Consider the following 24,521-nt stretch of genomic DNA (forward strand, 5'->3'; position numbering starts at 1 on the left):
GAACTCTGGAAATCCCCTTTTAGTCCGTTTACTTCTTTGGCGGCTCACACTCAGCCCTCAGTGGGAACCGACAGCTAAAAACACCCGACCGCCTGCATGTGGAGAAACACACGACTACACTACAGTCAACAACACCATCTAAAGCTCGTCTGGAGCAATCAGAGTATCTCTTCACTTTTTTTGCAAGGAGCAGGTTTTCTTTAAATGAGTACTTACGGTGAAAACTTCACCAGAATACATTTTGTAGTCCTTTCAAAGATCTACACGTTTGTGTGCACATCTGGATTTTGGGACTTTCTTCCTCTGACTGCATGAGCTTCAGCAGGTCAGCTTGGACGAGCAGCGTCTGTGTCCTAAAGCGGTTCTAAAAACAAACGTCAGGAGTCACGTCTGGGCTTCAGCACTGTTGTTCTTAAATCTGTGCGCTGTTGGATTCAGTCGTTGAGCCCAATGATGGATTGAGATTTCTTCCTCATGACAGATTCTGCGTGCCCCGGCATTATTTAAGCCCATTTTTTTATTGTTTTGAGATGTCTTAGAATTTTAATGATTTTGTGACCAGTGAGGATTTTTGCATGGATTCAGTTCTGTAGAAATCTCACTTTGCATTGTTTTATTGGCCTTCAGTGTTTTATTTCAATGCACATTGTTTTTTTTGTTTTTTTGGCTTTTCACATCTCAGTCCTCTTTCCCTTTCTTTTTCATGCTTTTAATGACAAACCTTTTATTTCTAGCTCATGATTTAACATTTTAGATTCACATCTGTCTTCTGTCTTCTCATTCACTTCCATTGATCATTCATTTCAAGAAGATTTATTAAGGTTTTCCTCATTAGCCTCGTAAAGCAGGGACTTGCGTTCCTTCTGACATTTTGTTTGGGCTTTAAGCAGAGGTGTCAGAAATGCTACCACTAGATAGAGCTAGAAAGAGGGAAGAGGGAGCAGGGGGTGACAATGAACTTTATGATATATAGAGGTAGTCTCCTTAAACTCACTCATTTATGGAGTTTTAAATCTGATTGACAGTGTGTGTCATATTGATGAAGCTAAACCCAACCTAACTTTTTATTAGACATACTCCGATCGATTGGTGCTGATTTCCTTAATTTTGGTGATCGGCCCATCCTTACATATGAAACTGATCTTGTATACCCCGGGGAAGGTCTGACAGCCAACCAGTGTCATTTTTTGCTATGAGACCTAAAACTCAGGACACTTTAGTGGTTGTTTAAGTCAAAACATAAAGATTTTATTGTTTCACAGGTATTGTTCAATGGTTTTCAATAAAATAAGATTGGAACATTGAAGGCATATGCTGTCAGTTATAAAAATTAAAAAATAAAAATCGGTATGGGCAGGTCAGGCTTTTAAAAGATGGGTGATCAGCCAGAAAATTGTGATCAGTGCACCCCTATTTCTTATGGGTTGAAATGGGTCAAAGAGAGTTTATCATTTTGACCACTGAACCCTTTACTGTATAGTGTTCACTGCAGTTGACAGCTAGTTTTCCTAAATGCAGCGGTTTCTATGGGGGAAATGCACATCAGCTGGTGTCAAGATTTTTTCCTTGAGCATTTTCATTCTTCACTGTGCATGAAAAAAAGTTCTTTCTTTCAAATATTTTTTTTTCAGAAGGTTTCAGACATGCGTCACAGAGTTAAAGAGTCTTCAAGCTAAAAGTATTTTTTAAGTTATTTTTGGGGGCTTTTATGCCTTTAATTGGATAGTCGAGAGGACAGTGGAGAGAGCAGGAAACAGGACAAGAGTGAGGGGTGACCTGACATGCAGGAAAGAGGCCACAGGCTGGATTCAAACTCAGGCCACCTGCGCTCTGCGCTAAAAGTGTTTGTTTCTTATAAAGATCAGCTATTTTGAATGAGTGGGTAAGTGGTGTCCACTGCTTCAGCACTCAGCCTCAAGTGGACGATCAGTGAACTGCAGCTTATAGGACTTCTGCACAGGCTTCGTATTTTATGACCAGAGCTTTGGGACACTTGGCAAAAAGCCAAAAGGTGGACTTGAACCTGGGCTGCTGTTTACATGTAAACATTTTACTATAAAAAGCAAAAAAACGCAGTGAAAAAATATCTGCATTTCCACAGAAATGTAGAGGAACTGATAATGCTGCAGTAAGCATGCCAGGCCTGTAGTTGGTGCTATAACTGCGTGTCCAGAAATTGCTTTTGTTAGATCTCCTCTGAGGTAGAGATGGCGAATGCTAATTGCAGAAATAGTGCAACAGAAGCACATTTTGTTGAAAGACCCTCAGCAAAGCAGAGAATAAAGTCAGCATTTCCACTGAAAACTGCAGCTTGCTGTCAACATAGCAATGGTGGTGTTTCAGAAAAATTTCTCTCTGGAGGCTTTTTTCAAAAGTTTCCATTTAAGGTCAAAAACGCAGTTTTGTGTAAATGAGAGGCCAAGTTTCAACAATACTTTTGCATTTCATCCTAAAACTGTTGTCGTGTAAACTTCACCTTAGCTTCTGAACATGGGGTATGCAACCACTGAGCCAAACCAACATCCTATTTTATTCGAAATCCTTGCTATGGATGAGGGGCCTACAGCATCCTAAGTCAGACACATTTTTTTCTGAGGACAAAGTACCTCCTTAATAAGGGTTTTATCATATTTTGTTAAATTTCGGAGGGAAAAATTGGCATTGAAGTAACAATTTCAACCAGCAGACAAGTTAAAATGAGATTTATGACCCGAACAGACCTGTTGCATCATCTGACAGAATTTAAATAACTCTTATCACCCTGTCTCCACTAAATGGGCAAACGAGTAAGAGCTGGCTTGTTTACTCTGACAGTTTTTTGTCTGAACTGTACTGAACATGCACCAATTAAGATGCTGTGTAACCTGCTGCGGCTGTGAAAACTTGAAGACTGATGTCATGTTTTTTCTGACACAGCGGGAGATTTCATCATTGTAATGAAATCGACTTTAATCTTTTGGCTTCTGTGCACCATCAAAGTCCGGCTCACCCAGGAACAAAACACATGCTCACAAACATAAACACACACACACACACACAGCTTGTTGCGTTACCAGCGAGCCTGCACCATAGTTACTGTGAGTAATAAAGCTATTGACATCTCTTTGATCACAGGGATTGGCTCCCCCTGAGGAATACATGCAGGAGGATTAAGATACCTGTCTTCCAGTTCACCGTGTGCCAATTAGTGGAGACAAACACTGAACGTGGGTAGTTTGTGGTTACACACTATCTTATGGATTGCTGGTGTGTGTACTGTACAGCGCTGAGCTTATGTTGACAATGCAGGCTTTGGGGATTGAAAATGAGTCCCACATCAGTCTAGTTTGGTTTTGCATTTATTTATCTTAATTCCTCGTCCCGTTTCAGCTGGTGGCTGTTGATTTATGCTGCGGTGTCTGGGTAATTGCATCAGTCCAGCACAAAGGACAGAAAACAGTTAGCAGCTCATGTGGATTCATTGCACCAGAATGCCTTAATTTCCTCTTTACATCTGGCCAATGGTTCATGTGTGCTTGGCGTATAATGTGTTGCATGTTGAAATGTGCCTGTGTAAAACAGAATACAGTATCTCTGGTGTTTGATTTTGAAAGGAGAAACCTCTCAGTGACATTGCTCCTCTTCCTTTGTTTTCCTTTTGAACAGGCGGTCAGAAGAGGAAGTGGACATGGACAAGGTGACTGCAGCCATGGTGCTAACAAGTCTCTCCACCAGCCCGTTGGTCAGGAGTCCACCCGTCAAAGTCAACGGTGAGTCTCACACCTGATTAGGGGACATTCTTTAAAAAACGGTTCATTTAAAATGAATATTTATCTTGAGTATCATTTTCTCAAGCTAAACTTTATTGACTTCATGAAGAAGCTGTCATACTAACACAGCATGCAGATTTCAAACATCCTGTGTAATTGGTCCAAGACATGTCAGCGGTCAATCATTGATTACTCAGTTTGTTTTTTTTCAAAATAATGTTTATAACCTAAAGTACAGAACATATAAAGGCATACAGGTTGTTTACATCTAAATATTGACATGCTGAGCGAGCTTGACAGTAAAGTCATGTAGAGCGAGGTTCAAAATACTAAATGTGGACTTGCTGTAACAAGAGGACTAAACAGAAAAATGTTTCCGACTCCCAGTTTTCTGCTTACTTGTTATTATGGAGAAATATAAGCACGTCGACAAGATAGGGTGTCAGAACCGAGCAGCAGAAAACACCCACTCAGGAGGCACCGATGTCTCTGCACTGACTTTTCACCAGTCTGTCAGATTTGCAGCTAAATATAAGAATAATATCACAAAAAAGTTTTTAACCCTTGACCCTGTCCACCTCTCCTCCAGACGACGCGCTCACAGAGGTCAAAATCAGCCGTTAAATGAGCAGCTCTGCTGTGCACAACCTTTAACCATCTAGTTCTCACTGAAACATGCTTTAAACTAGGAACATCAGCTTGATCGCTGAATGTAAAAGACCACATGTTGTTTATCTGATCTTGATAGGAAAAAAATTCAAGTATTATATCAACAAGTAGTGACTCAAATCTCAATTAATTAGTCACTTTCCTAGATCTAACGGAAAGATCAACATAGATAACAACTGACAATTTTGCAAGATTGAAATCACCTCCTAATGAGTGTTAGAAGGTGAACCTGAGGCTGTGGCTTCCTGCCTTCTGTGTGTGTCTCTGCTCCACCCTCTGTATCAACTTCTATACCTCTAACTCTCTTTTGATGGATTTTGGGAAATTTAGCTAAACCCTTTTTAATTTGAGCTTGTGTCCCTATATATTCCTTCTGCCAATGAGGTTATGTTTTTGGGAGAGTTTGTCTGTTCGTTTGTCTGTGAAAAACAACATAACTCAAAAAGTAACAAACAGATCTTGATGAAATTGTCAGGAAATGTTCAAAATAGGATAAGGAAAAAGTGATTAAATTTTGGAGGTGATCTGGATCACCGTCTGGATCCAGGTTGTTTTTTTTTTTTAAGGATTCTTTATTATTGTGAGATAGGGCCATTTTCACCACATGTGAATATAACTCCAAGATAAATGGTCAGATTGCTTTGCAAAACAATACAAGACAAGGTCACCATAATTTCTGATAGATGTAAAAGTACGATTCAGATCCTGGCAATATTCTGTATACTAAGATCGGGGATATGAAATATGTACTGGGTCATCATAATTTTCAACACTGTCAGGTAATAAACTATCATACAAACCCACAACTAACACCAAATTGTAGCAGACAGTCTGCTGAAAGGGAGTACAACATTAAAGTAAGACTAAAGTGTTGCATGACAATCACAATATGCTTGTCAGAGGTATCAAAACAGGCAGACAGGTGTAAGCAGAAATCAATTGTATGCTGTAAAGCTATTTTCAGAATAATGATCAAGACATAAACCAAGGACTTTCATGTTACAAACACTTCCCTTTCATATAACGAAGCAGTTTTTTGCGGAAAATGAACACATAAACAAAAGCAAAGCAGCCTAAAGCCTGCAAAGAGTACATTCTGCTTTACAGTGACTTCTCATTCCCTCACAGCTGTTATCTTGTGAATGCATGTGGAAGCCGAGGTTGATAAATTACCGCCACCTGCTGTGCTTTAGGGTTCTCTCATCAGTGACTCCTGAAAACCCACAGAAAAAGCGCACAAAGAGTCTGGATCTGTGCCGCTCGACATGGTGGCGGAAATCCAAAGTGCCCCATAACTGCTATCGCATGCAGCCCCCTTTCAGTCAGCTGCACAGCCAACCGACTTCCCATCCAGCCGAGCGGACACGCAGCCAACCCTTCAGCCACCATGCACGTGTTATCACAGTCACACAGACAAATCACATACATCATGCACACATGCACAGAGTGGCTTTTAAATACCTACTGCATGGTTCCATCTTAATGAAGTCATAGAGATGTCACGCCCATGAACACATGTTGGACATTATAAAATGTGCATTAACATGAGCACACTGGTGGTTCTCAGGCAAAGCAGCGCTTCCAGATGCTGGTGAAGCTCATGCCATGATCGACATGCAGCATGCTCTGAAATCAGCTCAAACTGACACTGAGACGTGTTTTCTTATCTTTTAAAGCCCTAACTTCCTTTTATTACCCCAAAATGGAATGTGTATCAGAGCAGCTTTCAACTGTAGCTGTGTTACTCCTCTTTTTAAGTGAAACAAAGTGAAGATAAATGCAACGCTGAGCACTGAGGCACCCCGCCAAGAACCCAAAACAAACCAAACAAACTAGGTCTGCCCTTAACTTTTACTCTCTTTGACTAACTCCTCTAAGCACACACACGCACATAGTCACAATGGAAGCACATGCACTTTTTTTCGTACTCACTTTTGTTCACACTGAAGTTTTCCCCAGCTTCAACCTTCTCAAAGTGAAAAGTCTTTTGTAGCTGATATTCAAAAGAAACTCTTCTTTGATCCAAAAAAAACAAGACCTTGGAGATGTCTCAGTGGATTCTCAGAACAAGAAAGTAACCTTTTATATTTTTGTGTCACGGTCAACTGTATTTCTCCGAGGCTCTTTTGTGTGAAGTGCAAATAAAGCCTTCAGATCTTAAATCTAACGTCTTGATCTCCTATCAATGACAGAGAAACACCCACATGTTTTACTTTGTGCCGTATTATCAACCAATATCCCTCAAAAAGATTTGATTTTTAGCTTCATTATCACGCTCTAACTTTTCTACTCTCTTCCTTTTCCCTTTCTTCTGTTAATCGGCCCCCCCATCATTGGTCAACTCTGTCTTCTCAGAGAGCGGCTCATGGAAGGACAACGGCTCGGCTGGACCCTTCACTCCATCCAGTAACAGCTCCTCAGGGGGTTACTGGAGCTGGTCTGCGCCCAGCGACCAGTCCAACCCTTCCACACCTTCTCCACCGCTCTCTGCCGACAGCTTCAAACCCTTCCGCGTGCCCAGCGTGGGCGGCGTAGGATCCGGTCCCGCGGGACCTGAAGACCCGAGCCTGGACGACCAGGACGGCAGCAGTCTGCTCTTTGATGAGCCCATCCCTCGCAAGCGCAAGGTGGGTTTAGAGCATACACTGTAAAAAAAAAAAAAAAAAAAAAAAAATGGACGTCATCTCGCTTGGCTTGAAGTGAGGTCTCCACAAAAACTGCTCCCCCTGGTGGCTGGCTGCAGTGTAGGTCAAAAACTCTGACTCTCCAGTCATTCCAGATGGGCTGTGGTCAAACTCAAAAAATTAATACATCTTGTAGAAATGTTTCTCACGTCCGATTGTTGTGGTGATTTAAAGATATCTTTTGGCTGCCTTGTATTTGAGTCCTTTTTTTTTCTGAAAAGTTTTGTTTTTATTAATTATACAAGGTTAAAAAACAAACAGGTTTTACGTCACATTCAATGGTGATTAACAGCTGCCGATCTTGTGTGTTTTTTTCGTAGGTTGTAAAATATGTCAGGAGGTAAAGTCAAGAATTGATTAGACTCTTGAAAGATGAAAAAATATTATTTTTGTAACCCAGCTCCACTCAGATTCTCCCAGAACCCCTCACGGTCTTTACAGCGCAGACTCTGGCTGCACAACTGCTGCCAATGGCTGCGCCTGTGACGGGGGTATTTTGGCTTCAAAACTGCACAATGGTAAATGGCGGAGCCACGCTGTCCACTCTATATACAGTCAATGGTTTAGAGGCTGGAGTGTGAGTCTAGGTGTGTCTCTGTTTGTTTGGTAAAAACAGTCAGAAATAGAGAGAAATATTAAAGCAGACAGAGAAAAGTAGCACAATAAAAGAAATGAGAAAGTAAAAGATGACGTCATATCAGGTGAGAAAAAGGGAAGGGTTGTTGACATTGATCAACCGAGCAGAAATAGATAAAACAATCAAAGGAGAATAATAAAAACAGATTCATTACACTAACATAAAATTAAAATGGTAGAATTACATAAAAGCAGAGTCTATAAAAGGGATTTTTAAGAAGGGATTTAAAGATGTCACAGACTATGCCAGCCTTATCTCCTTGGGAGGTCATTCCAAAGCTGAGGGGTCAAGTGGAAGAAGCCTGAACGCCTTTCCACTTGAGCCTCAACTTTGGAGCAACCAACTCCACTTGAAGATTGAGGGTGGCAAGATTTCAACATGAAGACAGTTTTATGAAGCAAAAACATGCTAATTTTTTTTTCCTTTATCCTTCATCCCAGTCTTTTATAGAATAGAATAGAACTTTATTGTCATTGTAACAAGTACAATGAAATTGAAGTCACAGCAGCAAACAAGAAAACAAAAGTAAGAAGGTGCAAAAAGGTCCACCAGTTAGCATTGACATGCTACAGGCTGCTAACAGCTGAGTTCACATGTAAACAATGCAGCCATGGTTACATGTAGGATCTCCAGACAAACACAGGAGAAAAAGTAGTAAAAATATCACTGAAGACACAAAAAGTTTGGTGTCCATGACCGACAAATGAACCATACAAAGTAATGATTCACTTCAAATACAAAGATTACGAAAAGAAAAGAAACAGTTACAAGAAACAGACAAAGAAGAGAGAGCTGCTGCAAAAGGCAGCCATAGCCAACAGGGTGGCGCCTAGCAACTAACTTAACCTAACTAACTAACTATTAACTTGCAAAAGAGACGCAACCCAACTACTCTGAAAAACTAGGAAACACAAGTTATTCCTGATGATCTACTGAACACAGGCAGTCTTAAATTTTGTATATTTATTGAATCTCTGATTTGATCCACCAGAAAAAGGCTCTGAATTTTAATAACAGCATCTGCATGAAAATTAAAATTCATTTAAATGTTACTAGAAGATTAGTTGATTAAAATAAAATCAAGGATGCAGGATGATCATTATCTGTATTTTTAACGCCAATCAATGCATGTTCTCATCAGTAAATGGTGTTGCAGCTTGGACAATGTTGGTTTGATTGTTAGAAAAATACTTCTCATATAAGGAGAGGCGTCCAGCAGTGGACGAGGTCTGATTACTTTTCATATAAATTAACATCCTAAGAGTTCGTTTTAAGGGATTCTTCTCTCAGGCTGTAAGTTCCAGTCAAATCGGCCGCCTCAATCCACACATTTTCTGGAAACAAGACGTTATCTTCTCACCAGGACCTTGTTTGCTCTAATGGGAATGAAACTGTCACGACAATAAGATGTTCTTTTATTTCAGAGCAGAGCCGTTGTATTCCTCCTCATAACGGGCACATCTCTCAGTAAGAAATAGGGTCTGAGCTCGTCTTTGTGGAGCTGTCTCAAAAACACAAGTCGCTTGATTTCAGTGTTCCCCACACCACAAGATAAATAACCCAGGTTACCGATGCAGTCGCAGCTCTGATGGACTGATAGGCTGAGATGAAAACGGGACAGCGAGAGGACGCACAGCCTCTTGCTCCAGTGGTTGTTTGTTCTTTGTTGTCCAGATGTGAGCACACACACACACGCACACAAACACACAGTTTTATTCTCACTCTTCATGTCTGCTCGTCTCATTTTCTCCACACGGCTGACAGCTCATCACATCCACAGCTCAGTGTCACTCTCATTATTTTTTCAGATGTATATTGCTTTGCTCCCTCTCTTCTCCTTATCAGCGTTCCTTCTTGCTAGTTTGTCGTTTGCTGTCAGCGTCTTCCATCTATCTCCCCTTTCACTCTTTCTTTCTCCCCCCACTTGCCAGGGATTCCTCCCCCTCTCCCTTCACCCTGTGTGTGTGTGTGTGTGTGTGTCCTCCCCAGACATTCACCCTTCATAATTACTTCTCGTTCAGCGGCTCCACAACAGCAGTAATGATTTTAATGCCCGCTACAGCAAACATAAAGATCCTGGACTTCGTGTCTCCTCTAAAAATCGATAAAGACTCTTGGGTTTACTCCACATGAGCGCTTCGTTCTGTATTAATTGGGGACTTATCACAAAGAGGAAGAAGAAGAGGGAAGGTTATGGATGAAGAATTAAGGGGAACCAACTGGACTTGAAGAAAAATTGAGACGAAAGCGGAACAATAATATAACACAAAAACACGCGCATGCCACAGTCTCACATGAAATTATCTACTCACTCCTCTTGGCAAAACAATAGCATTTAGAGCTGCTCACCATTTAATTAACTGTGAAATGCTTCTATAAAGGGAAAAACACACACACAGACTCACACACTCGCTGACACACAGAACAGGCCTTTTGTTACCCAAACACAAAACAATGCACGGGGGACGGATGGTTGTTTGTATGTGTTTCCAAAAGGAGGAGGGAAAAAAAACACATTGTCAAAATTAAATCAGCCCCTTAACAATAGTTTGATGGACAGGCATTAGCACAGGCTCAGAGGAGGGTTTCTTTCTGTGGTAAACAATGTGTAGTCTCCTCATGAGGCTGGTGGTGTAATTACAGGAGGAATATTTACTGTAATTTAGCCTCAATCAGCTCCTACATCAATCTGTGTTTATCAAAGCCAGGGATGTGTGCATTTAGTCAAAACATCAGACGTTGTCACCAGATTTAAGTTAATGGGCAGTTCAAGGAAGTATCAATATTTGTGTAATTAAAAGCCTGAAATAATGCTTAAACACTGTGTCCGAGCTGTACGCAGCCCCCAGCCTTAAGCCTGGGCTGTGACTCAGTTCAGTGGCGACTGCTTGGTGTATAAACAATCAGAGGTGACAGGTAGCATCTATCAGCCCCATGGGGTTGGGCTTTTTTGAGCTACAAAATATAACCCTCAATATAAACCAGACTGTGTCTGGCTAAGTGGAGTCTCACCGTGTGACAGGAGCAGTGTAGTCCGAGCACAGACTTGTGGATGTTAATACTCCTGTTTGTTTTTTTTCTTTCACCCCAGGGCTAGTTGTTAACTCTGCGAATGAGCTGAACGCTAAGGGAGTTGCTGTTTGTCCTTCTGCACCATAAACAAACTAAAAAGTCGGGTCAATAGTAGAGATAGACCAATATGGATTTTTTGGGGCCGATACCAATACTGATTATTAGTAGTCAAGAAGGCTGATAACCAATATTTTAAGCTGATATTCATTTGCAGTCAAAGTGAAAATATTAGCGTAAAAAAATAAATAAATTTTCTGTTTGGTTTACGTGACTGATTTTTAATGACCATCCAGGACTTCCATACTGTAGACAGGGAGAAATTATGTGCAGAGAAGCATCAGAGTCAAAACAACACAGTTTTGAATGGGTTTCATATCGGCTGTCGGATTAAAAAAAGGCCTATGCCGATATGCCCCAAAATGCCAAATATCGGCACGACCGATAATCGGTTATCCCTAGTTAACAGTTTCATTTGCAAAAAAAACCCAACAAAATAAATAAATAAATAAATAAATAAATAAATAAATAAAAAGAATCAAGGAAGACAGCACCGAGGCTATAAGATATAGAGTTTTGTGGCCTGATCCAAAATCTGAACATTTGTATGACAGTAGTCTAGGGATTGGTATGGGTACCAAATTAGCTACTTTTAATAGTACCAACCAAATTCTTTCTGTAGTGCCAAGTACCCATTCACATAAAATCAAATGCTACCATGTTTCGATACTTAAACACATCCTTGTGTCTGTGAGGAAGTGGAAGAGTTGGCGATTTGCCATGTTGGACATGAACACAGCATTGAAAGTTTAAATACTGAGAAAAAACATGTTAAATTGAAAAACTTTAAGATTTTATTATTGAACAAATCAACATTTATTATCACGTAAACACACACAAAAGTAGCAAAAATTGGTACCACTGAGTACCATTACTGATTGCCTGGTACCGGGCAATGGAATCGTATTGTTCTGAATGTGAAAAGTACCCGTCCCTACTGTAGACAGCCAGTCTGTCCAACATTATATTTACTTTATCCAAACAGGAGTGTGCCTATGTTTCCACATTTCTAAGATTTATTTCCAAACTCTTTTTTTTTTTTGGTCTGACTTAAGAAAATTAAATCAAGAGTTAAGCATCTTTAAGCTCTGCTTCAGCCAAAACCAAAAACAATGATTCTGATTGTGACAATTTCTCATTCTGTTTATCAAAATAAAATGACTCATTCATAAAATCCTGTGGGAGGATTAATTTTCCCCACTTTAAAACTTTTTTCAGTGAAGCCTAAGTTTGTGTGCAGTATAAGCTACACAGCTGTAAAAAAGCCTGAAATCTTCTCCTGCCTGTTCGGTGATGATGAACATTTAAATGTACTTCTGAATGGTTGACTGATCCTGGAGGGAAATACCGTGGATGTATCTCTGCTTCTGTTGTATGGAGATAAAATGAGCAGCAGACTGCTACACCAGCCAGGGGAGCTCATCTCCCCACTTTGCTCAGTTGTGATAGCTTCATATTGACTCCAGAGTTCAGAAGAATTCAGCATCAACCGAACACAGATCACACTGTACTTCAAATCACAACTTTACACAAGTGCTGCTCTCCACAACAAACAACCAGGAGTCTCTCTGTCAGCGTGAAGCCGTGTCTGAGCTCTTCTGACTGCAGCTGCTGTTTTCATGTGTCTCTCCTGCAGAACTCCATGAAGGTGATGTTCAAGTGCCTGTGGAAAAACTGTGGCAAGGTGCTGAGTACCGCTGCCGGCATCCAGAGACACATCCGTACCATCCACCTGGGGTAAGACGCAGACAAACACACACACTACATCACAACTTATCCACATCCGTGCCACTCTTCTTTGACACCTCCAGCTTGTCTTGTCACCAAAACAGCTGATTGATAGATGATGGAAAATCATGTTAACAGTCGTCGCTGTGGGTGTGAGCGGAAAGGTGACGGGTGAAAGGAGCAAAAACACAGCAGGGAGCACTCAGATCTGATATATCTCACATTTAGACTTTTTAACTTTCAAATAAATAACTTCCACTCTGTACTTTTTCTTATTTTCTAAAGCCCAGCCATGTGTTTTTGGTTTGGATTACATTATTTTAGAGTAAATGCTTTAAGCAGAATATAAGTTCAGGGTCCAGTTTCCAGAACTATGAATTACACCACCCACTGGACAGTCTGAGACATGTCAAAGAAATTCCCCACACTTCAAGAAGAAATTTTTCTTACCCCATCAGCAGATTCTTTGACACTTTATAAGTAAGTGAGGCATTTTTCTGAACATGACTGACGAATGTGTCTCATATTCCATCTTTTTTTTGTCTCTCTTCAGTCTTCTTATTCATTAAAGGCAAAAAAATACCCTGAAAGATAACTAGAAAGATAATGGTGAGAATATTATCATTGTTATTTGTACAGACGTGTAACTTCCCCTCTCTTCCTGTGTTTCTCTCCGTCTGCAGTCGTAACTGTGACTCTGACTGCAGTGATGGCGAGGAAGACTTCTACTACACAGAGATCAAGCTCAACACAGACTCTGTGGCTGACGGACTGAGCAGCCTGTCCCCGGTGTCCCCGTCTCTCCTTTCTCCCCCTCCTCCTCCCCCTTCTCCTCTCCCGTCCCTCAACCAGCTGGCAGACTCCCACCGACCTCCGCAGCCCTCCGACACCAAGGAGCCTCACGCTGGTGGCACCACCCCGCTCAGCCGCTCTGCGCCCAGCGCTCTCTACCTCATCCACACGGACCATGCCTACCAGGTGAGCAGGAAGATATAAACATGATACACACTCCTCATGCCACACATGCACACAGTCAACCTCACGTGTTGATCTTCTATTTGAAAAACCCAAAACAAAATGTTTCTCGAGGAGTATTTTTTCTTTATGATGACGTTTGAATAGAATAGAATAGAATTGGAAAGAACTTTAATATCATTGTAACAAGTACAACGGAATTGAGGTCACAACAGCAATCAAGAAAACAAAAGTAAGAAAGTGTATAGAAAGTGCAAAAAGGTCCATAAGAAAATAGATGATGACAGCTTGTCCATCATTGTCCAGTTCAGCCAGCCCCCACCTCCACAGGGTCCAGGACTGAGCTTCTTCAGTCATGCTCCATCTCTGTTTCCTAGATCCTGTCTGCTCACAGCCGGTGAAGCTCTTCCAATGTGGTGTTGGTGTCTGATGTTAGCTTCGTTAGTCATGTCTTTAAATAGCATGATGCTACTCTGCCCTCTGGTATTCCCTTTGTTGCTGGGTTAGCACAGCTAGCTCGTCCATCTTGTTGGAGATAGATCTTACGTTCCGAATAGCGATGGATGAACGGACAGGTCCATGTCGTCACTTCTTAGCTCACACCTGAGAACCAGCACGTCGTTTTCACCTCCCTCTCCTCACCTTGTGGGAAGACATCAGGCCTTTCACCATTTAGCATTGACATGCTACAGGCTGCTAACAGCTGAGTTCACATGTAAACAATGCGGACATGGTTATATGTAGGATCTCCAGACAAACACAGGAGAAAAAGTCGTAAAAATATCGCTGAAGCCACAAAAAAAAAAAAAAAAAGTTTGCTCTCCATGACCAACAAATGAGCCACACAAAGTAATGATCCACTCCAAATACAAAGATTACGAAAAAGAGACAAAAAAAAAATTACAAGAAACGGACAAAGAAGAGAGAGCTGCTGCAAAAGGCAGGTTGGTGCCTAGCAATAAATTAATAAATTGATAAATTTAAAGAAGGAAAATTACTTTAACAGGACTTGAGACATGCCTTTTCTTCAGATTTTCTAGTTGAATCCTGACTTACGATTGCACAGCGCTACAGGCCCATTCATTGCACAAATACCACAATGTTTGTCACCAGTTTGGTTTAAAATCAAAACATTTCATAGTGTTGTGATTTTAAACCAAGCTACATTAAATGAAAACACAGCCAGAGTTAGAGGATTTTAAGAGGCTTTCACTTGAAAAATCAGCTCCAAAAAGGTCATTTTGCCACCATTTGACCTTTGACCTTGCCCTCAGGCCACAGCTCCAGTGTCGATACCATCCAACAGCAGTCACTCAACCAGCTCGGCCTCCACTAGCTTCACTCCCACCAACAGCTCCAGCTTCAGCATCTCCTGGCAGTCTCCACCCGTCACCTTCACCGGGAGCACGGTGAGGAAATGTTCATGCACATGATTTAATCTCAGACACACGCAGCCTCCTGATCAGCGTGTTTTCCCCTCTTCAGGTTTCTCCCAGTAAAAGCCAGGGCTTTGCTGAGCAGCGCTCTCAGACCATTGCCGTCCTCTCATCTCCTCCCAGAGCCACCACTGCCCTCAGGTACTGATCCTCACTTCCTTTATACAGTTTCTTTTGAAGATTTACTTAAACATCAGGACAGAGAATCACAGAAATGTTACCTGCAGTGTTAACTTTCAAATATCCTCAGTCCCCACAGTTTCATAACTTAATGTTCGTCTCTTCTCCACAGTCGGAAGGTGCGTGGTGAAGGGAAGAAGTGCCGTAAGGTGTACGGCATGGAGAACCGCGACATGTGGTGCACCGCCTGCCGCTGGAAAAAGGCCTGCCAGAGATTCACCGACTGAGCGTTCTTCAGTTACATCACGGCGCAACTCGCCGCCAGGCTCTGCTGCCGTCTCGGCCAGAGAAAACTGGGAGGGGCATCGTTTTGCATGCGTTCGGTTTCCTTCAGCTCAAACTTGCAACTGTCTGTCAAGCTCCGGCTTTAACCCTGTGGATGCCCCTCCCCTTCAGCTCCACTGAACCATTCCAGCCGTGGAAGGAACCAAAGGACAGCGCAGTCAACTTTGAAAACGCCGTCCAGGATTCCCACTACTGCCTCGCCATTCCTGTCACTCCCAGAGTTTGGGAAACCACAGTGCAGCTAAACCGTGTAAAGAAAAAACGTTCTAAAGATTTCTTCTGTTTTTTTTTATGTTGAGTCCAGTGTTGCATCTTTCTATGTTTTGTAAAGCTCTGGTTTTTAAATGGAAAGTCAAAGAAAGGGTCCAGGTAAAAAGGCCAAAAGTTCTTTTTGTTTTTTGTGCGTTTTATGAAAGAAAAAAACAACTTTTTTTATCCAAAAGAAGAATGGGCCTCTGGGACTTCCTGCGGTTTTTGAACATTACGAAAAGGCACGGAGGTTAAAGTCTCAATTTTTGTTCTTCCTTCAACTCGTTCATCTCCTGTTTCATTTCTGGACTACTTTTCGGTGATCCGTCCTCACTGACATCTCTCTGGTTTCTCTGCTCTTTGCTCCTGACGGCCCAGAGGGAAAGAAAGAGAGGGGTGCTCGGCAAGAGTGGGAGGAATAGAGACACACAAGGCAAAGGATCAATGCAAAAAAAGACAAAACTTACAGTCAGGGAAAGCAGATGGACCATGCCGGTGATTTATCTCATAACAAGCAAACGCAGAACAGGCACAGGTATGCCCACACAATCACAGCAGAAGGCAGAAACCGTTTTCTATCTCACTTTTCTATCCGGTTTGATTCCTTTGGTTTGTTTTATCAGGGATGTAATTCCACAGAAAGCAAAAACCAGCAGCTCAAACTTGGGGTTAAACTGTACACAGCACTAACTCGACACCTTCTCTTTCATCACACATGACAACTTTGCAACCAAAAACTCCTTTCTCTTATTCCTTCTGTTTTTGGTTTGTGTTAAAGTGCCATGTTTACTCTTGTTGTAATTTCTTTCTTTTTTGTTATTTTGGTGAAACTAAGACTGTTTACGTACCACCTGCTACAAGAAGTGTGCTCAAAAACCATCATGACTGCACTGGAAGCATGAAGCCAGCGGCATGCAAGGCCATAAAATGATGTTTCACCTTCACTTGGAGAGACAGAAAACACTGCTCCACCAACTTGTACAACTTTAGAGGGAACAAAGTATGTTTGTGTTTATTTACGCCACAAAGGAGGAGGGCTGAAAACCAAAAGTGAGGCACTTAAATTTGACAGTCGAGAATGGTTCTTTCTTCCAGTTCCCCTCTTATTCTCCAACTCATAAGAGGAGGCAAGAGCAAATTTCTGAACCGTTATTTTCTCTAAGGGCGGGATCGAGTCGAAGCACTTGATTAGCTCTCTCCTTTGTTGTCCCATGTGCACCGCACACTTAATTCACTTTGCAGGCAAAGCTTTGGCGCCAGTTTTCACTGGAGCCCTCGTGTTTAGCTTGTAACCTTGTTACTGATGAGGTCAAATAGTGTGAGTGATCTCAAAAAGCGTCGTTATCTGATTTTTTTCATTTGAATGTTTGAATTCGGGCCTCCTTGTTGGCTCAAAGGCAGGAAGCGAAATCACGAAGCCCGATAGTTTACAGATGTTCTCTTTGTTGTGATGGATGGACCAACCCTTGTGTCACATGGGCCTGAAAATTACAGACTTAAAGCTCCTGTGAGAAGTTTAAATGGTAAAGAAGCAGACTGAAATTATTAAATTTAATGAGCTACAAAATCAAACAAAACCATCAGAGGGGGAAAATGTCTGTATTTAGTTTTTATACTTGTGAGCATGACTGGAGGGTAAGAAGCTGACAAAGTGAGTTATAGCTCGCTTTGTTTACATTCCCCACAGTTAAGACTCACAATAATTACAACAGAGTAAGTTACCTCTTATCCACAGGGGGGCGCCAAACAGAAAGTCCCTCACAGGAGCTTTAAAGTAAAAATGTCTCAACCCACAATATTCCTGTTTTATATGAATTGTGTTTAAACGCAAGGTGATACACTTGTTCAGTTTCATCTATTCAACAGATTTTAGTCCAAACCAACACCAGCTAATAAACTCACACGCTCTCTCATTACGTACACCTGCACCTGAGAGTCACAGCTCTGTCGTGTTATTCTTTCGCTGTCTCTTCATGTATATAAGTAGCTCCTGTATCCTCTCTATAAGCTCCATGTTTATGACCAGTTAGCTCGGTTGTTACATTTGCCACCTTATGAACGAAGACAGGTTCAGCTAAGTTGTTGCGTGAAGAAATAATGTACCGTTCGACCTGTCCGGCTACTGTTATTATTCTAGATTTAGGGATAGCCTTAAAGTCGCTCTTTTTAAACAAAGAAAATCATTGTGCTCCTTCTATTTCATTTCACTGATGTTTCAGAAAGCTATTTTGATTATCTCCTGACTAATCTGCCATCATATGTTGTGAACGTATTATTGTTTAAAAAAGACAAATCTATATATGAAAAGATTTTAATTTGGCTGTTTTTATTTTTATTTTTTCATATATACATATACAAATATATATGTATGACTTTAAATACTGTTTATTGATTTTTTGTTTTCATGTTCTGCTGATTTATTTTTGTACCTTTTGTTTGTGCAGGAGGGAGTGGGCTTTAATAATTCCCACACAAGCCAAGCTTATTTTGCTCTTTCAGTGGATGTGACCCGCACGCTCCCGCCTCCAGCTCCTTCATGTCACGCTCCCCGCTGCTTACCGCTAAGCGCTCCAACACCACACTTGATTAAAACCTTTATCTTATTTCCACTTCTCCCCTCTCGGTGTCACGCAGGACTACTTGCAATTAGTTTGATTGACGTCTCGGTGTGTTTGTGCGCACGTGTGCGGTCACACGCCTCTGAGAGCGAACATGAAGGAGCCTCGGGCTCAAGTGTGCGGGCTGCCGCTGACGCTCGGTGCTCTGCCCACCCCCTCCCTGCCCTCCGAGCATTTCCCTCGCTCATCCTGAGGAGGTTTTACACCTTTATCAAAAAGGCCTTTGGCGTTCTCCTGTCAGGGTGAGTGTAGGCCAGCGAAGGAACACACTCAAAGGTTCAAAGATGTTTTTTTTGTTGCTCCAGACCTGAAAGTCTGGATGTGGCTGATGTTTTAACTCCATGCACTTCCCACTACCCTTCCTCCATCTTTTTGGTGCTTTGTGTGTGCGTGTGTGTGTGTGTGTTCAGAAAGTCTCCTCCATTGGTGTGTTTGGATAAATCTGGCAGCCTATCATATCATTCAGGATTCTGTCCAGGAACAAGTCCCAGTAGAGGATTCAGAGGGTCTGGCAGCATCTCTAGGCAGCTAATTTTGAAGACGTCTTCTTGTGGTCACGCTTGTTGTCATCAGATGGCATCAGTGTGTTCAGATCTGGCCTAAAAAAAAGCCATAAACATTTGCTGCCATTTGTCAAACATTTTCATCCATTAGAGGGTCTGTAAGGAACTCTGGGACTTGTTCGTGAGCAGTGTCCTGGTCTGAGTTGGACTTTTTGGTGCATTCAAAGACACTTGGGCCAGGTCTCTTCTTGCATCCTGTGCGTGCTGGTGCGGCGGCCTTGGCGCAGGAGGGGGAGAAATGGAGGTGCTATATTTCCATGCAGTGCTGTTTCTCCCATGTGTCATTTAACTCCATTTTGTACACATTGTGATGCTGTAGAACATGAAAATAAAAACACCCTGCCTCAAGTTTACCAAGTGTCCAGGCACAGTGAGTGAGTGGGTCCCACTGGAAAACAGAGCTCTGTTCTCTCTCCTGCCTTCTTGAGGATTCTGATGGTTTTATTTTTGGTGGTCTACTTTGTTTTTGTTTGATTACTTAAAAAGTTTAAAGCATTAAAGCACTTCTAGTACACCTTATATTCAACAGTTAAACTAAGCTAACAGACCGTCTTTGACTTCAGGAGCATCAGCTCACCGATCAATGCCAGATTAACTCGATTGGATGAGTTTAGCTCAACGTTTTTTACCAAAGTATTCAAACCAAACCAACTAAATCTGATAAAAACTATTTCACATCCTCAAAAGCTCTAAAAAGGTTAGTAGTTTAATTTCTGTAAGCAACAAATGGTCCAGAGAGTGATACTCTGCTTCAAATGTTGATGAAAACAAGACAAAAATGTGATTCTCAGCGACATAAAACTTGATATTCACACCCAGCACATGAACATGTCACAGATTTGTTTGGGATCTTGTATTATTAACCGTCTTTGGGGCGAAACTGGCAGCTCAGGCGGGATCATGATTCATATTTTAACTCCCAAATCGACTCCTTAAAGATGCCAAACACGCCATATGTTTTCCTCCTCTCTACCAACTTGTCCATACTGGAGCAGCAGTGGTCCCCTCAGCCCTGTGGGCCGCCTTGAACGCGCGCTCAGGAGCGGGGACTTCAGCCGCTCTCAACATGTGTTGGCACAGCAGAATTAAAACTGTGCTATCAAAGAGCCACAATAGGCGGTCTTGTTGCCTCGGTGAGAGTGACGCGAATACTTATGAGGGCTTGTTTTTCCTCCTTCAAACGGAGCGGTGGCGGCTGTTCTGGCTTTTGTTCCCTTGCATGGTTACCTACCCCCCTCCCCTTCCTCTCCCCTGACACCACCGCCTATTAAAGAGCCGAGAAATCAGCTATGATTTATAATCTGAATAAAACGAGATAGAATTATTCTGCTTACTGGGGTTATTGAAAACAACTCCTGTGAGTTATGAGGGACCCTCTGTGTAGAGATAAACACACTCATATACACACACAGGCACACACACACTTTCTTGTGTCCAGTTTTGCCTCTGAGCATTGACGGCTTTAACGGTAGTTCATGTGTTGACAGTTTAATGACACCTCCTGGTTTATGTACCTGATCCTTACCCTTACTTGGGTTAATATTTCATATGTGACAACACTTGTTTGTGACAAGGAGCTGACACTTATTATACCTTTATATCATCCACGTATCGGTCAATATATGCTATAATGTAAACAGGTAACGCAGCAGTACAGTATATCTAAGCTATAGTATCGGTGTGTATCATCTACAGTATGTACTCTATATCCATGGCAGGAGTGGAGGTCAAAGGTCAAAGTGAGGTTACGTACAGTCACCTGCCTCCTACTAAGTTTACGCTACCACATTCTGACAACAGGTGGCGCTCGTATAAACTTCCTGGAACTGTAAATACACTTGTTTTGATTGGCTTTGTGCATGCACCTGAGCCGTCGTCGCCTTGTATGACCCTCAGTGTAGATCGAGGTAGCAGCTTGTCCTTAAAGAGTCCACCTCCCACCGACTGTGGGCCTAGTTTCCAAGGCAACTGTGCTGACAGGCGAGGTTAGGCGATGGTGCTCTGATAGGCTGTCAGAGCTGGAGCAGGGCTGAGCTGCTGTCGGTAAAAAGGGGAGGAACGCCAAACCTTCACTCATTCATTCAGGAATGTGAAGGAGGAGGAGAGTTAAAAAAGGAAAAAGTTTTCATTCGGAAAAAAAAAAGATAAGTCCTGAGTATGTGTTTCAAATAGTTGCACCACCCTCATTGTGGTTACCTTTGGAGGATTAGAGGAGTCCTGAATGTGCCTTGTGGAGAGTAGAAGTGTGCAGAAGTGTTGCTGTGATATGCAGGACCACAGCAGCGATGCAGGAATGTCTCTGGTGCTGGCTAGTCTGAGTTCTGCTTTCTTTACCTGTACTTCAAAGATTTGTGATACAAAGACGCGTCCTGTGGGTTGCGTGTAGAGGCCCTTTTGGCCACCTGTTGGTTCTAGAGAGATGTTGCGAGGTCTAAGAGTGACTTTTCTACTCTTTACTGTAAACTATTTTTTGATCCAAACTTATGAAAACTGTGTTTTAATGTGTTCCTTTTTTGTTTTTGTCTGTTTCTTTCCTTTTTCTTTGTTTTCCCAAACATAACCCCTCTCTCCCTTTTGTACAAGGGCTTGTACATAACTGTGTCGATGTGAAGAATCGGTCTTGTAGTGCAATCTAGAAATGTTTGGGAAATCAAGGAAACCTCATTCAACGAACAGCTTGTGAAACAGTCTGTGAAATGATCCTTGTTTAGTGCGGAGCTGCTAAGGGAACAAAAAGACATCGCTTTCTTTGTGATGGTAATGAAAAAGCATCTACCTGAATTCTATTTGATTATCCAGAAAAATGAGAAACATCACATTTTCTGCCTCAGCTCCATCAGTTTTGACTTACATATGCAACTCGGAGAGTGCTGACCAGCCCTCTCTTAAAACAGGATCATCTCATCGGCTGTTTTATCAGATTACAATCATGTAGACCTCAAGAACTCAATGACTGTCGCACTGGATTTTTACACTCTTTTACAAACAGTATATATACTATATGCTCTGGTCTAACTGTATTTTTATTACTGCATGTGCATGCAAATAAGGAAATTATGAGATACATGACTTGTATAAATGTGCTCTATTTGTGCTGTGGCGTCCATGGAGGGGGTTGGGAGCAGCCTGGGTTGCCTCAGATTACCCTGGTTTTGTTTCGACTGCACACTTGATGATAAAACTTAAGGATGGTGTGCAAAACGAAATCCCTGCCTGTTTGAAAACAATGTAAAAAGTAGGCCTATCCGTGATTTCTATCTAGTTTATCCATCTTGCTCCTTTTGGTCCATCACGGGGTTACTTAAACCACATCAATACAGCGACAACATACAAATTCTCTATCACTTTACAGCACCCTAGAGTTTGGAGAACTAAAATAAAAACTAGGACTTTGTTTGGCAGTGGCTGCTCTCCTCCCTGGCCAGGCTGACACGGTGTGTTGCATTTTATATCGTTTTAAAGCCTCTCAATGTAAATGTTTGATATGTGTGTCCAGACTGTACAACTAAACCATAGATGCAAGACATTGTCCTTCTTCACATCTGTTCAAGGGGGAGCGCACTTTGGGTTGTAAAATGGCTTTGTAAGACACAAGGACTGATAATTTGATTTTTGAGGATGCTAAATCTGTGCTAAGGCGGAGCCACACTCGGCGCTCATTTTACAGACAGCCATGAGCTCGGCGTCAGAATGTTGAGGAACTGTCTCAGAAAAGTTTGACATTTGGGGAAATATTAGCTCTATTGGTGAGAGTTAGCTAAGGAGACGGAGAGCAGAAGCTGTCAGCTAGTTAGCTGCAGCTGGAGTGGCTAGCTAATGTTAGCTCATGTTAGTTCTCATAAGCCTGACAAATTGAGATGTTTACAGTGTTTAATAAACATCCATGTGGAGTACTAGCCAGTACCAATTCAATGAACTAGCTAGCTAAGTGACTTCACCCAGCATTAAACTATCTCAACAAAGCTTCAGATTATTTTTACTGACATTCAAGTTTTTGTATTGATACAACAGTTTCAGCTAAAGAAAAATATCCTAGGGTTCTCTCTTTATGCCACAATTTCAACAGCGATGCTTTGAAATCCTCTTTTCAAGTAGGAAATGATTAAAAGCTGTTGAATGTGCTACTACATCGTTAAAGGTTAAAATGATTTCAGATGATTAGCTTTACCTAGCATAAATACGAGGAACAGAGTTCATTGAAAAGTTGGGTAACTATTTTATGGAAACATTAGCTGGGATGAAAAGTTAGCCATGCCCAAAGTTAGATAGGAGGAGAAACAAATACAGAAAAGTATTCCTTTGGCTGAGAAGAAGAAAAGCTGAAGCTAGTTAGCTGCTGTTGGAGTGGCTAGCTAATGTTAGCCAAGCAAACTGCGATAATATAAACCAACTAGGTGCACTTAAAGTAAAAAAATCAACAAATTATATCATTTTTGTTGTATCAAGACAAAAAAAAAAAAAGTTTTATAAACAATAATCTGAAGCTGTATTAAGATCATTTTATGCTAGAAGCAGTTACTTAGCTAGCTTGTTCATTGGCTGGTCCTGGCCAGTACTGTTTCCACATAAATGTTTATTAAACACTATTAACATCTAAGTTTTTCTAGCTTCTGAAATCTGGTTTCATTACCCTCTGAGGGAGTTAGACTGATCAGGCATCTCCAGTTTAAGCTAGGCTATAAGCTAACCAGCTGCTCAGATGAAAGAGAGTAGATCTCATTGATCTGAGGTGAGCATGTTTTCCAAAATGTCAAATTATTCTTTAGATGCCTTTTCATGTTGGGCAGGTATGTGCTGAGTGACGTGTTCGTACACTAAAGATAAAACGCCTTGTGCTGTACTACCACGACCGCCCCAAATTCATCTCCTTCAGTAGCACTGACTTCAAATTTCTGACACTGACACAGAAACCCTGTGGGAGAAGGTTTCACTCTGCTGATGGTTGAGGAATTATTTACAACACCAGAGTGCTCTGATATCTCAAACAGTGTCAGCTCTAGAAGGAATATATTCCTCTCCCATAGCCTCTCCTTTAACACTCGGTTTAAGTGTAACCGAACAGCTCCAGCTTGAGTCCCGCAGGTGTTCTTCCTCTGGGTCATTAGGAGTAACAGTATGCTTTCTTGATCCCTGCTCTCCAGAAAGTACAACATTTATCCGTCTGCATCATTTATCAAAAGGAATCAAGGAAGCGAGCGTTCCAGTATGCAACTTAATATCTCAGCAGCAAACATTTGTCGCCGAGCTGTGTTTTATTTTTCATAAATAGCTTTTAGGCAGGACTTCTCTCACTGCACTTATGCATAAGCTGATATAACACAACCTGTACCTCTTCACACACACAGGAACACACACACACACAGGAACATTTTGAGTGAACGAGGTGTGATCGCCAACTGTGTTAGATCATATCATCAGGGCGATATGAACCCATGCTGGTCGACATATGTCCCCGTGGCTTCAGGTCTCTTCCCGTGATGATGTGCGCGGCTCGCTGGTGTTAGCTTGCGTCTCACTAGGCCTCTGGTCTAAACACAGTCAGTGTCAAATGTATGTGTATGTATCTGTGTGATGACATGATGGAGTGTGTTGGGGATGACCGCCTGAGGTATGTCCCAT

General features: G+C 41.8%; 1 protein-coding gene across 1 annotated transcript in view; it reads left to right on the forward strand.

Annotated features, from left to right (window-relative positions):
- The window catches only part of znf704 (zinc finger protein 704), a 71,528-nt gene extending 48,161 nt beyond the window's left edge, over positions 1-23,367 (forward strand). The window contains exons 3-9 of the mRNA XM_074686343.1: positions 3,646-3,749; positions 6,774-7,045; positions 12,505-12,605; positions 13,280-13,574; positions 14,846-14,980; positions 15,057-15,148; positions 15,300-23,367. Of these exons, the coding sequence (XP_074542444.1) occupies positions 3,646-3,749; positions 6,774-7,045; positions 12,505-12,605; positions 13,280-13,574; positions 14,846-14,980; positions 15,057-15,148; positions 15,300-15,414 (1,114 nt within the window). The 3' untranslated portion in view covers positions 15,415-23,367. The remainder of the gene's footprint in view (positions 1-3,645; positions 3,750-6,773; positions 7,046-12,504; positions 12,606-13,279; positions 13,575-14,845; positions 14,981-15,056; positions 15,149-15,299) is intronic.
- The last annotated feature ends 1,154 nt before the right edge of the window (positions 23,368-24,521 follow it).

This window comes from Halichoeres trimaculatus, unplaced genomic scaffold, assembly GCF_033239565.1.
Source record: "Halichoeres trimaculatus isolate MK-OKI-2021-1 unplaced genomic scaffold, fHalTri1.1 fHalTri1_scaffold_14, whole genome shotgun sequence".
In the NCBI taxonomy this organism is placed as follows: domain Eukaryota; kingdom Metazoa; phylum Chordata; class Actinopteri; order Labriformes; family Labridae; genus Halichoeres; species Halichoeres trimaculatus.